The following is a 15,112-nucleotide window of genomic DNA, read 5'->3' as shown; positions in this document are numbered from 1 at the left end:
GTAGAAAACTGGAAACAGTATTGAAACTGTCTTTTAACCCACATGTATTTAAATTAATGCAAGGCATATTATATCTTGGATTTATTTTAAGCTGCTGAAATTATAGGAACAGAGACATGTATTTATATATACATGTATTCATAAGAAATTACATATTTCTAAAAGTAAATGACCTTAATGAAATTTGATGCATCTAAATTAACAGTCTATTCCAAAATACATATTCATAATACCAACATAATAGTAAAACCTCGGAATATAAATGGAATAAAGCAAAAGTGATACAAGTGACTGTATGTGTGTGATTTTACTCCCATATTTATTTATTTCATATTATTATTTTAAAGTAAAGTAAGAGGAAAGGAGTCAGAAGGAAAGCATTTAAAAACTAGACACAATGGCAAGAATTATAAGACATACTTTAAAACAATTCTATAATATCTGGACTTATAAAAGATAAATAGAGGATGGTGGAGGGAAAGTACTTTATGGCGCACTTGCCTTTATAAAAATGCACAAGCTTACCTTGCACATTTAAGAACTTAGAGATACTCAACAGAGAGGCTAAGGGAAGAAGATAAAAGAGGGGGCCTAGGAGAGACACTTAAAGGCTAAGCATTAAGACCCAGTGACAAATAAAAATTAATCATAACTGAAGGAAAAATAAACCCTTGAAATTGTAACTCAGTTTACAAAATTATCATATTATACTCAACAATCAGGAACTCTTGTGAATGGTAAAATATACCTATGGTTACAGTTATACATGGAATCTGTAAATGTGAAATTACAATCAAAGTATAGTCACCTTAACAGAACATCTTATGTTCTCTTAGATGGAAGAACTCCAAGGAAACTTCAGAAGCTTGAAAATTAACTCCAAGTATCTGTATCAGTTTTTACATAAGTTAATTCATTTGTCAGAAACAGCCTGCTAGTTTTAACTACTTTTGGAACTTAACAGATTTTTTACAAAACAAATACAAATCGAAACTAAAATATTTTGACAATAATAAATAAATTTGTTTGTAGCCCAATAATTAAGAGGATATTCTGTTTTGCCAATCTGATATGGTAGTAAAAGCAAACTCTAATTCCTAAATTCTCTTGGGTATTTATCCAAATTAAAACCATATTAGGTAATGGAACCTATCTGCGATTATCCAGAGATACATATATTTGTTCCCTGTTGACCAAGAAAATAAGAACTTCTCTGTCTTATTTACCTCAGCCCATTCTGTGGAACCCAGAAGTCCAAATTCTTCTGCATCCCAGCTGGCAAAAATGATAGTTCTTCTTGGTCTCCAGCCTGTAATCATTGTTAACATACATAGTTAGGTACACCTGCCTAAAAACAAAGGAAAATTCAGCGAAGTCACTTTTTGTCATCACCTACCAAAGAAACATTACTTACCTCTACTCATCAGTTTGCCAAAACTCTGAACAACTTCTTGCAAAACAGAAGCCCCACTGGTTGGGTCAATACCTCCAAATACCCAGGAGTCCCGATGACCTCCCAGAATAACATACCTGTCTGGGAAAAAAATGTGTTCAGAAGAACTACAACTTTGAATACATTATAAAGAGTAGTAATTTATGTTTTTAAATTAAACTTCCTCTCACTTGAGTTTCCCCATAGAAAATACTCAACAACATAAGGTAGTCTTCTTTTAGAATTATACTTTTTTATTCCAAATTTAGTTGTTTCACATCAGCCAGAAAAAAATCAATTGTTGACTAAAATTTATCTTCTCTTACTCTTGTAATCTTTGTAAGAACAAAATGTCTAAAATAATCCACCAACTCACCAGGTTCCACAGATCCTCTGATAGTTCCGATTACATTGTAAATCCTTGTGATTTTATTGATGTTATGAACACGCATTCTAACCTTCCTAGAATTTCAAAGGGAACAAATTACCTCACATAGAACATTATGTCTAACAGCTTTCTTCCATTGTTTTATTATGAGAAATCTCAGAAGTACAGAAAACTGTATAATAGGACAATAAATTCCCAAATACCCACCACATAAATTCAATAATTGTAATATTGTTGAATCACTTGCAAGGAAGTTGCAGACATCATGACAGGTCACTCCTGTGTACTTAAGCATGCTCCTTAAAGCCAAATTTTAAAAACCAAATATCAATATTTTATATTTTTCCTCCCTCATAGCTCTACTGTTGATATTTATTTAAAGTTCAAAATATTCTATTATTAAACATGTCTTGGGTATTCATTCTAAAATTTTTAAATACACCCTATACAATTACAAAAAATAAGGGAGACAGCCCATTATCTATTAAAGGTCAAAGAAGCTTATTTTTAATGTGTTTTACATATATATTAATTCCTGCTATTCGGTAACATTTTCCAAGATTATTGAAATAGTCTATCAGTACATTGTTAAAGGGCTGACTGAATGCTGCCTATAAGAAACATGATAAATTCTATTGTTAAATGGCAATTTGAGAAGCACCTGCTAAAATGTACAAGACAACTATACGATGAAACCTTTCCAGGTCATCACTGTTGATTCTGATTTGGGCCTGCCTTTTAAATATTCATTCATCAATTATAATTAACCAAATTAGAATTCACGGGAAAGAACAATCAAGCTCAGAAAGTCAGAAAAAAATGCCATTCACGTTTTATAAATCAAAAATGATATGGGAAAATGTTGAGCCTCTTTTTCACAAAGGAACAAAAGTTTTTAATCTATGGTGGGCTTACAGAAGGTGGGCAGGGAACCTACTTAGTACTTCTTTTTTTCGGTACGCGGGCCTCTCACTGTTGTGGCCTCTCCCGTTGCGGAGCACAGGCTCCCGATGCGCAGGCTCAGCGGCCATGGCTCACGGGCCCAGCCATTCCGCGGCATGTGGGATCTTCCCGAACTGGGGCACGAACCCTTGTCCCCTGAATCAGCAGGCGGACTTTCAACCACTGCGCCACCAGGGAAGCCCGGTACTTCATTTTTGAATGGAAGAACAAACAAGTCAAATCCTGTATATTGTTAAGTGCACATTCTGGTTTTTCTCCCCCTAAAAGTACACTGTGCTTCTGAATGCATATGTAATTCATGTGCAGTATTCAACTAAAAGTGCCTTTGGGGGAAAACTAATCAATGGGTATTGTTTTGCATTTTAAGACATTAAGTAAAAGATTTATTTTTACTAGAATGATAAAAATTAATAGCAAAAATACTCTTTAGCATGTTTCTAAGTATATGAGCCTAAGATCTATTAGTAAGAAAGCCAGTTTCATTGATGTATGTCATTAAATGAAGAAAATTAAGTAAAGAATACTGTAACAATGAAGAATGAGGAAAAAAATCTATTTTAATCTAAACATGAAAATAAACTGGCTATCTGCTCAGATTCTCAAAGAAGCTCATCTACATCTTTAATCCTTATATCTTTCTGGTTTTTAGTATCATTGACTCCAGAAGTACCTAAAAGAATTATCTAGAGAGGTGCTGCTATGGCTTCCAGTGGGGTTGGTGTGAACGATGTGGGCTCAGCAAATAAAGTTCCCGAAATTCTGAAATTCTGGACAATTTGGGAGATTGACTTTGGGGCGTCTACTGCTTCACCACCAATAGGAATGACTTCCAGAGGAATTTGATCCTCAGTTTGGGACTCTTTGCTGTGGGAGTTTGGCTGGACAGGAATTTGAGTGACAATGACCTAAAGGCATCTCAGCCAGGGGTGTAGCCATAAAAACACACAGAACCCCTGTGCTGTATCTGAACCTTCCAAACACAGTGCCTCCCATCTGTGACCATTACACGACTTGCCCTGATGGCAACTGAAGTTTGATTCAGATGGGCAAATTTCCTTCCCTGCCTTGTAATAGAGAAGAACTTCTTGTACTCTATTACAAGTTATTCATTAAGGGATGTAGCCTATAAGCTTAAATTATGCATAATGGTCCATCTCTGGGAACCCTGCTTCCCAGGTAATGAACATTAAGTTAAAATATCTTTTTTTAAGCTCACAGGAAACAACCTGACCAGGCCCACCAGTGAATGACTGCAGGGAGGAAGAAATTAACACATCCCCTCTGCAGGCTGACAGGAACCAGGAAATGTTTGACTTTACTCCCTCCCCTTTTAGTATGAAAGGAGCCTGAATTCTAACTCAGGTAAAATGGTTCTTTGGGGCACGTCATCTTCTCAGTCTGTTGGCTTCCCGAATAAAGTAGTTATTCCTTGCCCCAGCAGCTCATCTCTCAATTATTGGCTGGTCGTACAGCGAGCGATAGAGCTTAGACTTGGTAACAGCCTGATTTCCTTTTCTTTGCTGAGTCTATTCAGAACACCCTTCTCTGGTCAGCAGGCAGGTTTCAGCTAAAGTGTTGTCCTCTATTCCTTAAAGTTCTGTACATAGTTCCTAAGTTTCTGAAGAGTATGGTCTTTGCTCTTGTCTTTGTTCTTGATCTAATCTAATGGTATTTTAACAAATATTTGAAATAGAGATTATGCACAAAGGAAAAAAAAAGAATTATCTACAGTTGACCCTTGAACAGCATGGGTTTTAACTGCATAAGTGCCCTTACACGTGGATTTTTTTCACTAAATATGCACTACAATACTACATGATCCGCAGCTGTTTGAATACACAGATGTGAAACCTCAGATATGGAGGGCTAACTGTAAAGTAATACGCAGATTTTTGACAGGCGGGGGGCTGGTGCCCCTAACCCCTGTGTTGTTTGAGGGTCAACTGTATTTGTTTGTCCTGTTATCACCTCAAACTCATCATGTTCCAAATAAACTAAACTTCAGAATGTAGGCTCCACAGGGCAGGGATTTTTGCCTGTTTTGTTCACTGCTGAATCCCCAGTACCCAGAATGGTACCAGGGGTATAGTAAATGCTCAGTAAATAATTGTGAATTGAATGAATATACTCCTGTATGGAAAAACTGAGAACAACCTTAGCTCAACCATCAGAGTTACCTCTGCCTATCATTATCTTTGACTAGACTATTTTACAACTCTGTAGTGACAGAACTTAACTTGTAGTAATGTAGTAATACAAATAATTCATGCCCACTGAAATGCACAATTTCTCTAGTGAACGTTCAATTGACTTACTTCCCCCAATGTGGAAGAAATCAGTTTTTCAGCTATTAAGCGCACTCATTTCAGCATTCCTAAGGAGCTCGTTTTTTGTACCATCTTTGAATTCTCCTTCGAACCAGTTTTAACTCCTTTCTGGTCTCCTTATTAATTAATGCATTAAATAAAATTTTTACACATGTTCAGTTTATATTTGTATGAGAATTATGGTTTTACTTAAAAAAAAATCCTTTATCGTTTTTGAAGTCCCACTGAGACGTACATGGACTCTGCTTGAAGAACCAAGAATGGGCAGCTTAAAACCAGACATGTCTTCTTTTGGCTCTCAGATGTAAATCCCAAGCAGCAGTAGAATTTTAACTTTGCTGAAACTCTGTATCTCTAACTTAATTTTTTTCTACTGATTCTGTGTTTTGTTTATGTTTCTAGTTTGCTTACAGTAGGTAAATTATTCCCTATTTGTGGTAGCAATGTTTAAGAATTTAAGGTTTCATGCCTTGTCATTTGGCAATCTCTGTAAATGGATCCACAGATTATCAACATCTCTTTTGGGTGAGAAATTACATACATAGTCCTGTTTTTAGCAATTTTTTAAAAAAATTTGTGTATCTGCCCATTTTGAGTTAAAATCAAATAGGATTTTGTGCCCATGGTGAAGGTGAACAGTTTTTTGATATCTTGACCAAGTAAATGTTCTCTTTCTGAGTTTACTCTTGAACTGTGACTGAAGCTATATGTTTATTGATTTCTCTGTCTGTATGTTTCTGTTTATAAATCAGAAAGGCCTATATCTTTCATTGTGTGCCTCTAGACAGTATTAATAATTAGACAATAAAGTCTTTTATATTGAAAGAACTCCATTCTAATTGAGAGATAGAGATAAATAAGCACTTATATAAAAATATTTCTAAAATCCCCATAAAATAAAATTGAACTTCTAATACTTTAAAAGTTCAGAAATTAAAAAACATTCTAAGAATACAATTTCACATTGTTAAAGTAAATTGTTAGCAAACAAGACTGATTTAATCATTTTAGCTTAATAAAAACAGCTATATTTTCTCTGATTTATCAGTGTTAAGTTTCCCTTCCTCTCTACATTTCAAGCAAATCAAAGTACGTAAAGTTCTGATCATGTCATGATGTTCTGCAACTCTGTATAAGCTGTTCTCTGCCTCTGGCATTTCCTGCCTATCTTGATACAGTGGAAAACTTATTTTTTCTGTAGAATTAAGCTCAATGAACACATATTCTGTGATCACTCCTCGAAGTGCTCTCATGGGTTAATAACAATAATACCCAAAATGCTAAGTGTATTGAGCCTTACAGTAGTTACTTGCTTACCCATTTTAACTCATCTAACCCACCCACACAGGAAGTGATCAACAAAGGTTGGCTCCTTTCTCTCTTCTCTTTTACTCCTTCCCTCAAGTTAACCTAGTGCTTCACATGCATAGCATTTTGACAGTTATCTGAAAAACTTAAAAAGGTTAGGTGAAGAGGGAAGTTAAAATGTTAAACCTATAACTCAAATGTAATTTTTGAGATTTACAAAACAAATGCTGTGATATCACTGTTGGAAGAAGAATGTAATACATCATTCCATAAGTAATTCTTAAGCAATATAAAATAATTATTCATTATGAAAAAATGAGAAAAAGAAGATAAGCAAAATATACCTGGCAGAATATTTATCTTGACATTTTTCCATTAAACATATAAACCTTTTCTAGGATACTAAAGTAACATAAAATTACCTGAAAGAATCATGTCCTATGAAGCCAGGCCCGATATTATAATTCACCTTAAGACTTCCCTTCCAGCTCTCATCTGGTGGAGCAGTTCCTCCCAAATAGCTGTCAGGAGAACACAAAAATGACAGATAAATGCTGAGCATCACCATTTCTTAGAAGACATCATAAAGTGTGGTGATGAGATATTTCACTCATTCATTTAACAAGTATATACTGAGGATTTACTAAGTGCCAGGTACTGTAAAATTTCCTTGCCTTGTGGAGCTTACATTCTAGTGAGAGAGCCATAACTGAGATAAACGAGGAAAATGTTTAATATATTACTGATAAGAGCCAAGGAGAGGAATTCCCTGGCGGTCCAGTGGTTAGGACTCGGCACTTTCACTGCCTGGGCCTGGGTTCAGTCCCAGGTCGGGGAACTAAGATCCTGCAAGCCCCACAGCATGGGCAAGAAAACAAAAAGAGCTAAGGAGAAAAAAACCAACCAAGATAGTGAGGGGAAATGGGAAGCATCAGCCTTTCTACTTTTGACTTTATTTACATAGGGAAGCATTAGGTCCAAGAAATCCTGAACATGTGAAATTCATGACTGTGTTAAAGAGAAGAAATTTCTAGAAAAGCTGCTGATTATATAGTAGCCACTCACAAAGCAATTACCAAATTGTATTGGTACATACATTAAACAAAAATAGAAGTTAGGTGATTTGAAAAGCAACACAGTTATACAATACAATAATAACAAACATTAATTGAATATCATATTATAGATACTTTATATACATGATCTCATCTACTTCTCATAATAACTCTGTCAGGGAGAAACTATTTCTGTCTTCATTTTACAGAGAAGGAAACTGAGTCAGAAAAAGACTGAGTAACTGGTATAAGTTCACACATCTGGTAAGTGGTAGACATTACCACATTTTTAAAATACAGGTCACATACAAATATCGAATGAAGATCTAAGAAAATCTAACTGCTTGAAAAATCTCAAATCAGTATTTTTATCTTTGGACATAGTTTTGCTTTTGAGACTTTCATTTGTTGCAAACAAAGTAATGTATTCTTATTAATTCTTAGTCATTAAACTGACTGCTCTTCTCTTATGGAAAAAAAAGAAGATGTGGTCTGTTTTTCCAATTTCAGGAGCCATTCTGATACAAAACATATTCGTTTTAGAGGAGAAAATGGGCATACGAGTGTAAAATATCTTATTCTCAAATCCAACTAGAAAATTATACCGTAATAATATTTCTGCATCATTATATCCAATGGGATGTACAGGGATTTGAGGGATTCCCACTCCTTCTTCAACATCAAGTCTGAAAGTGTACTCTGCAAAAATCAATTGCATAAGAGAAAAACGATTGAAGAATCTGAGCAAGGGGTATAAAGGAATTTCTTTTATTACTATTGCAAATTAGCTATATGTTTGAAATGATATTCAAAATTTAAAGTTCCCCAAAAGTCAATTATTGTTTTATCTAATATGGTCTATTTAATTTGAAAGTAAGAAATTAAATCATTTACACTTTAATATAAAATCAGTTATAGGGATTACAGACTCCCCACTTGCTTTGACATTTCACGCAATTCTCTTGAATTTTACAAGAATATTTTATTTCCTCAAGGATATCTCAAATCCTTCTTAAAGAAGCTTCAGTTAACCAGATACCTGGAAAATGCATCCCAGATTCTGAAACTAGAAAGAATTGTAAAAAAAAAAATTAAAGGGAATTTATGAGATATTGTGAATAAGTGATAAGGTTCTTACTCAAACAGTAACAATATTCTCCTTAAAGGAAGATGAAAAGTATTGTCAGGCTTAAAACCTAATTGGGACTTTGGCTTTCAGCCAAAATAGAGTTCTCTAGAGCATTATTACCACTATCTTAGAAAAAAGGGAGGTTTTAGGACTTCCCTGGTAGTTCAGTAGTTAAGACTCCGAGCTCCCAATGCAGTGGGCCCAGGTTTGATCCCTGTCAGGGAACTAGATCCCATATGCCACAACGAAGATCCTGCATGCCGCAACTAAGACCCAGAGCAGCCAAATAAATAAATAAATAAATATTTTTTAAAAAGAAGAAGAAAAAAGGGAGGTTTCAAACAAGTGACATCAGATTCCACTTAAGAAAGTAAAAAAGAAGAGCAAATAAAGCAAAAATAAGCAGGAGAAAGGATATACTAAACATCAGAGCAGAAATCTAAGAAATAGGAAACAGAAAAATGATGGAGATTATCAATGAAATCCAAAGCTGGTTCTCTGAGAGGATTAATAAAATTGATAAATTTCTAGCAAGACAAATCAGGAAAAGAAGAAAAAAGATATAAATTGCTAATATCAGGAATAAAGACAAGAATAGCACTCCAGTACCTGCAGAAAAAGAGAGAAAAAGAGAAAGAGAGAGAATGTATTATGAACAACTCTAAATCCATAAATTTGACAACTTAGATGAAATGGACAAAATTCTTAAACAACACAAACTACCAAATCTCACTCAAGAACAAATAGATAACCTAAACAGCCATATATCTATTAAAGAAATTGAATTTGTAGTTAAAAACATTCCTGCGAAAAAAACACCAGGCCCATATGGATTCACTGAAGGATTCTACAAACATTCACAGACAAAAATCAAACCCATTCTATATAAACACTTGCAGAAAAATGAAGAAGATGAAATAGTTCTTAACTCATTCCATGAAGCCAACGTTACTGTTACCAAGATGAGACAGAGATATTACAAGAAAATAAATTGATAGCAGTAAGGGATAAACAATATCCCTTATTACTAAAGACAGATTCTTAATAAAATTTTAGCAAAAATCCAATAATATACCAACATTATGAAAAGAATAATACATTGTGACCAAGTAGAGTCTGTCCCAGGATGTTGTGGTTTAACATTCAAAAATCAATCTGGGGAGTCCCCTGGTAGCTTAGTGATTAGGATTCTGGGCTTTCACTGCCATGGCCCAGGTTCAATACCTGGTTGCGGAACATCCTGCAAGCTGTGCAGCATGGCCAAAAAAAAAAAAAAAAAAAATCAATCTGTATAATTGAAAAAAACATAAATATGAACAACTTAAGATCACTTCAATAGATGCAGTAAAAGCATTTGACAAGGGGCTTCCCTGGTGGCACAGTGGTTGAGAACCCACCTGCCAATGCAGGGGACGTGGGTTCAAGCCCTGGCCCGGGAAGATCCCACATGCCGTGGAGCAACTAAGTCCGTGTGCCACAACTACTGATCTTGTGCTCTAGAGCCTGCGAGCCACAACTACTGAAGCCTGCATGCCTACAGCCCATGCTCTGCAACAAGAGAAGCCACTGCAATGAGAAGCCCGCACACCACGAGGAAGAGTAACCCCAGCTCGCCACAACTAGAGAAAGTCCACGCATAGCACCGAAGACCCAACGCAGCCAAAAATTAAAAAATTTTAAAAAGCATTTGACAAAATCCAATACATACTGCTAGTGAAATGAGATAAATGTGCTAAGATAAAACTCGTAGCACTTTAGAAGTGAACTTCCTCAATCTGATAAAAAGAATCTATAAAAAATATACAGCTACTATTATACTTAACAGAGAAAGACTAGGACAGTCTTTGGGGCAGGAACATGGCAAGGATATCTGCTCTAACAACTTTTTTCAGCAATGTTGTAGAGGTACCAGACGCTACGATAAGAAAAGAAAATAAAAGGCACCCAGATTAGAAACAAAGAAATAAAACTGTCTTTATTTGCTGATGACATGATCATCTATGCAAAAACTCTGATAGAATCCACAAAAACCTAGTAGGATGAATTAGTTTAACAAGTTTTCATAATACAAGATCAATATATTTCTGCTAAAAATAAAATAGGGCTTCCCTGGTGGCACAGTGGTTGAGAATCTGCCTGCCAATGCAGGGGACACGGGTTCGAGCCCTGGTCTGGGAGGATCCCACATGCCACGGAGCAACTAGCCCCGTGAGCCACAACTACTGAGCCTGCGCGTCTGGAGCCTGTGCTCCGCAACAAGAGAGGCCGTGGTAGTGAGAGGCCCACGCACCGCCATGAAGAGTGGCCCCCGCTTGCCACAACTAGAGAAAGCCCTCGCACAGAAACGAAGACCCAACACAGCGATAAATAAATAAATTTATTTATTTATTTATTAAATTAAAAATAAAATAACATTTCTAGTTACTAGCAATGACCAACTGGAAATTGAAATTTAAAATGTAATTTAAAACAGCATAAAACTTGGAAATTTTTATGGGTAAATGCGAAAATAGACATGCATGGTCTGTACAGTGAAACTACAAACATGCTGAGAGAAAGTAAAGAATACCTAAGTAAATGGAGAGTTGTGCCATATTCATGGATCAGAAGATTCAATATTTTTAAAATGTCAATTCTGCTCAAACTGATCTATAGGTTTAATTCAATCTCAAATCAACCTCCCAGGAGACGTTTTGGTAGAAATTGATAAGTTGGTTCTAAAATTCACATGGGAAGGACCTAGAATAGCTACCAAAACTTTGAAAAAGAATTGTAACTTGGAGGATGTACATATCTATTAGAACGTAAAGTTAACAAGATTGACCATACTAAGTGTTGACGACGGTGTAGCAGCTGGAACACTCATACACTGCTGCTGCAATATAAAATGGTACAACCAATTTGGAAAACAATTTGAAAATCATCTATCATATTATCCAGCCGTGCCATTTCTATGTATTTACTCAAGAGAAATAAAAACATATGTACATATGAAGACTTGCATACAACTGTTCATAGCTTTATGTGTAATATCTCCAAAACTTAAAGCAATCCAAATTTCCAACAAAAAGTAAATGAATAAACAAACTGTAGAGTATCCATTCAATGGAATACCATTCATCAAAAAAAAAAAAGAAATGAAATACTGACACAGACATCAACATAAATGAATCTCAAAATAACTATACTGACAGAAAGAAAATCAATGATTTCCTAGGGATTGGCAGGGAGGGGGTAGGGTTGAGAGGAAGGCTGTACAAAAAGATGAGAGGAAACTTTTTTGGGTAATGGATATGTTCATTATCTTGATTGTGGATATGGTTATGCAGATGTCAAAACTTTTCACATTTCACATATTAAATAACACAAAAAACCCATTGGTATTTTTAAAAATAGAAATACATGATCTACAGAAGAATAAAATCGTTAGACAATTCAGAAACCCTAAGTTCTGGTTTGGTAAGAGTAATATTACTTTGGACATAAGAATCTGTGTTTCTGAACCTCTACGAAAGGTAGAGAGAGAATTGAACTGACCCCTTCCCCTCTCCATGTCCTCACTTCATGAAAATTTAAAACTGAAATAAAAGGGAAATGCTTTTGAATTCCTAGCAATAGCAATCCAAGATATAATTGCACACAGTTTTAATGTTATTCTATAGATGCTTGCTTGCTTTTATGCCTTCTATAAGGGCAAGTAATATTTTTGCAAAAATGAGTGGACCATAACAGGCTTATCTATTACCTTTAGCTGGATAGCCTGGAGTGAGCGGGTCACCAGCACCATTCAAATTTAACACATTCCCTCTCTGGGCTGCAGTTCCAGGAAGGTTCCATCCTTTTGGGTATGGCTGTACCCCAGGGGCAGAGTAGTCAGCTGGATCTGAGTACAAGATGATTCCTTTGGCTCTTGCTAACATGGCATTTTTAACCTACAGGAGCAATGTGCAATCCATAATGTAGAAATGGAAAATGACTGATTTACAAATCTAAGAACAAATCAATTTAATGACATAAGGAAATTTACACACTTTTATCATCACACTGTTACACATTCAGTTCTCTTTGCCTTGAATACAATTTCTGTCTTGGTAGACTTAACAACTCTCATTATTCAACATAACTCCAAACAAGTTATTGCCTTTTCTGTGAAGCATTCCTATTATCACTAAAACTGCAAAATTAATGTCTCCCTTCTTGGTACGTCTTCTATATTTTGTATATAATTATATTACAAGATGGATTAAAGCATTATAAAATACGTTTTAAACATCTTTCTCCCCTACTACATTGAGGCTGTTTTTGAGAATGGGACCCTGTCTTACTCATTTTTAACTATCTACCCTCCAACATTTAGTACATCATAGAGTAAGCATGATGTAAATATTTGTGGAACTAAACTAATTTAAAATTCTACACAGGTGAAGTCCCTGGCGGTCCACTGTTAACACTCTGCAGTCTCACCGCAGAGGGCCCGGGGTCAATCCCTGGTTGGGGAGCTAAGATACCACACGCCACGCCGTGTGGTTAAAAAATAAATAACATAACATAAAACATAAAATTCTACACAGAACATAGTGTGTGAAACATTGCCCATAGTGTTTTGTAAACATTTTTTCTAACAATTCAAACTGACCACAAATAGGAAAATCTCTCCTGTAAGATACTGAATTCTTTATTACCAGAAGTATTATAGCGAATGATAGATAACTATCAGTCAACTTAAACACTTTCCAGTATTCAGAAAGCACTCTTTTATAATATTAGAAAGAGTAAAATCTGGCACAACTCAATGATGCCCATCAAACTTTTGAAATAATATACAATTGACCCTTGAACAATGCAGGGTTAATCCAAGAATAACTTATAGTTGGTCCTCTGTATCCGCCATTCCTCTGCATCCGCGGGTTTAACTAACATCCAACCATGTAGTATTGTACTACTTATTATTGAAAAATATCCACGTATATGTGGACCCATGCAGTTCAAATCTGTGTTGTTCAAGAGTCAACTGTGCATTATGATTTAGTCATTCAACTTCTAGGAATGAATCTACATTACAAAAATCTTCACACGAATGTTCAAGTACATATGGACAAAGATGCCAACAATATAATTATTTTAATAGTAACAAATTTAAGACAAGCCAAGGATCTGTCAACAGAGCAATGGTTAAATAAACTGCTTATCAATTCTGTGAAATACTACATAGCCATCTAAAGTAATGAGGTATTTACTTGATAAGCAGTTACCGAGAAATTACTAAGTACCGGTAACCATCCTAAGCGCTGTCAAACCTAAAGTCGATTAATCCTAGTGTGGATTCTAAGAGATTAGTGTTATTATTAGCATTCCTATTTCATATATGAGGAAACACTGGCACAGAGAGGTTAACTAACTTGCTCACAGGAAAAGATCTAGAGAATAGGGCGCCCAGACCAGATCAGAACCCAGGTTGTATAGATCTAGCTTACTCTTAACCACTTTATTATACAACTCTCAGTGTGTTGACATGGAAGAATACCCTTGAGTTATTATTGAGAGAAAAAATAAAGTTATACAATATATAGTATCTAATGCCCTCTTTGTAAAAAAAAATTTATGCAATATGAGTATATGGAGAATACTTATATTCATATAATATATTCATATTTCATAGGCCTGGAAAGACCTGTTAAGATTGATTATGTCTGGGCAATGAAATTGAGTAATACATGGGAGATTTTCATTTTTTAGGTTATACAGAATTTCTTCAATTAAATAAAAAATAACATTGCTTTGGTAATAAAACTATTAAGAATAATTTCCCTTTCTAGATATGTGAGGTAGCAAAAAAACAAAGAAAAAAACCTCAAAAATAAACCAGGATTTTCTGTGCAACCACGAAAATAGCAAATTTACATATATATATATATGTGTGTGTGTGTATATATATATAGCAATTTTGGAAACCATAATGCAAGCTGATCATTTATATTCACAGGTTATATCCTGTCTTTTTCCCTCTAGAAAAGCAAATAACACAATACTTTATTTCCTCTGAAGATTTTCCCATATCTTGCAATAACAATTTTTCCAGTGCAGTTGATATTCATCTCTCTTTCTAGTTTGAAAAAGTCTTCAGTACGAGCGTAGTTCACATATACAAGCTCCCCCTGTAGGAAAACAAAAATAAAACAAAAAATACATAATACTGCTATAATTAAAAAGAAAACCAAAGAATAAGTTTGCTCCGTAATACTGCATCATCAAAAGTTATCTTTCCTGCCTTGGGCTTAATAAACAGATCCATGCTAATTCTGTAGAAGTCTTTAAAAATATTTCAGTATCCTGAAAGTTTAAAAAAAAAAAAGACAATATGTAAAACATTTTAGACAGTGTGCTCTGTCTTGAGGAAATTATTAGCATATCCTGAGCCATGGGAAATAGGATAAATAAAAGTAATTTTTAAAATCCTAACTGTGTTTGATTTCCAACCATGGTATTAATTTAAGAATTTCTGTGGTATGA

At 34.9% G+C, this 15,112-nt stretch overlaps 1 protein-coding gene and 1 pseudogene across 2 annotated transcripts in view; one reads left to right on the top strand and one right to left on the bottom strand.

Annotated features, from left to right (window-relative positions):
- Positions 1-15,112, bottom strand: part of NAALAD2 (N-acetylated alpha-linked acidic dipeptidase 2) — a 59,583-nt gene that overhangs the window by 30,972 nt on the left and 13,499 nt on the right. For both annotated transcript variants that reach the window (XM_033431917.2, XM_004271883.3), the window contains exons 5-11: positions 14,632-14,757; positions 12,348-12,534; positions 8,079-8,172; positions 6,841-6,939; positions 1,809-1,894; positions 1,415-1,534; positions 1,227-1,309 (exon numbers count right to left, since the gene is read on the bottom strand). In XM_033431917.2, the coding sequence (XP_033287808.1) occupies positions 1,227-1,309; positions 1,415-1,534; positions 1,809-1,894; positions 6,841-6,939; positions 8,079-8,172; positions 12,348-12,534; positions 14,632-14,757 (795 nt within the window). The remainder of the gene's footprint in view (positions 1-1,226; positions 1,310-1,414; positions 1,535-1,808; positions 1,895-6,840; positions 6,940-8,078; positions 8,173-12,347; positions 12,535-14,631; positions 14,758-15,112) is intronic.
- Positions 2,976-3,715, top strand: LOC117202153 (mitochondrial import receptor subunit TOM6 homolog; annotated as a pseudogene).

The sequence above is a fragment of the Orcinus orca genome, chromosome 8, assembly GCF_937001465.1.
Source record: "Orcinus orca chromosome 8, mOrcOrc1.1, whole genome shotgun sequence".
Lineage (NCBI taxonomy): Eukaryota > Metazoa > Chordata > Mammalia > Artiodactyla > Delphinidae > Orcinus > Orcinus orca.
The sequence above is the reverse complement of the archived record's forward strand: the minus strand, read 5'-3'. Positions and strand labels throughout refer to the sequence as shown.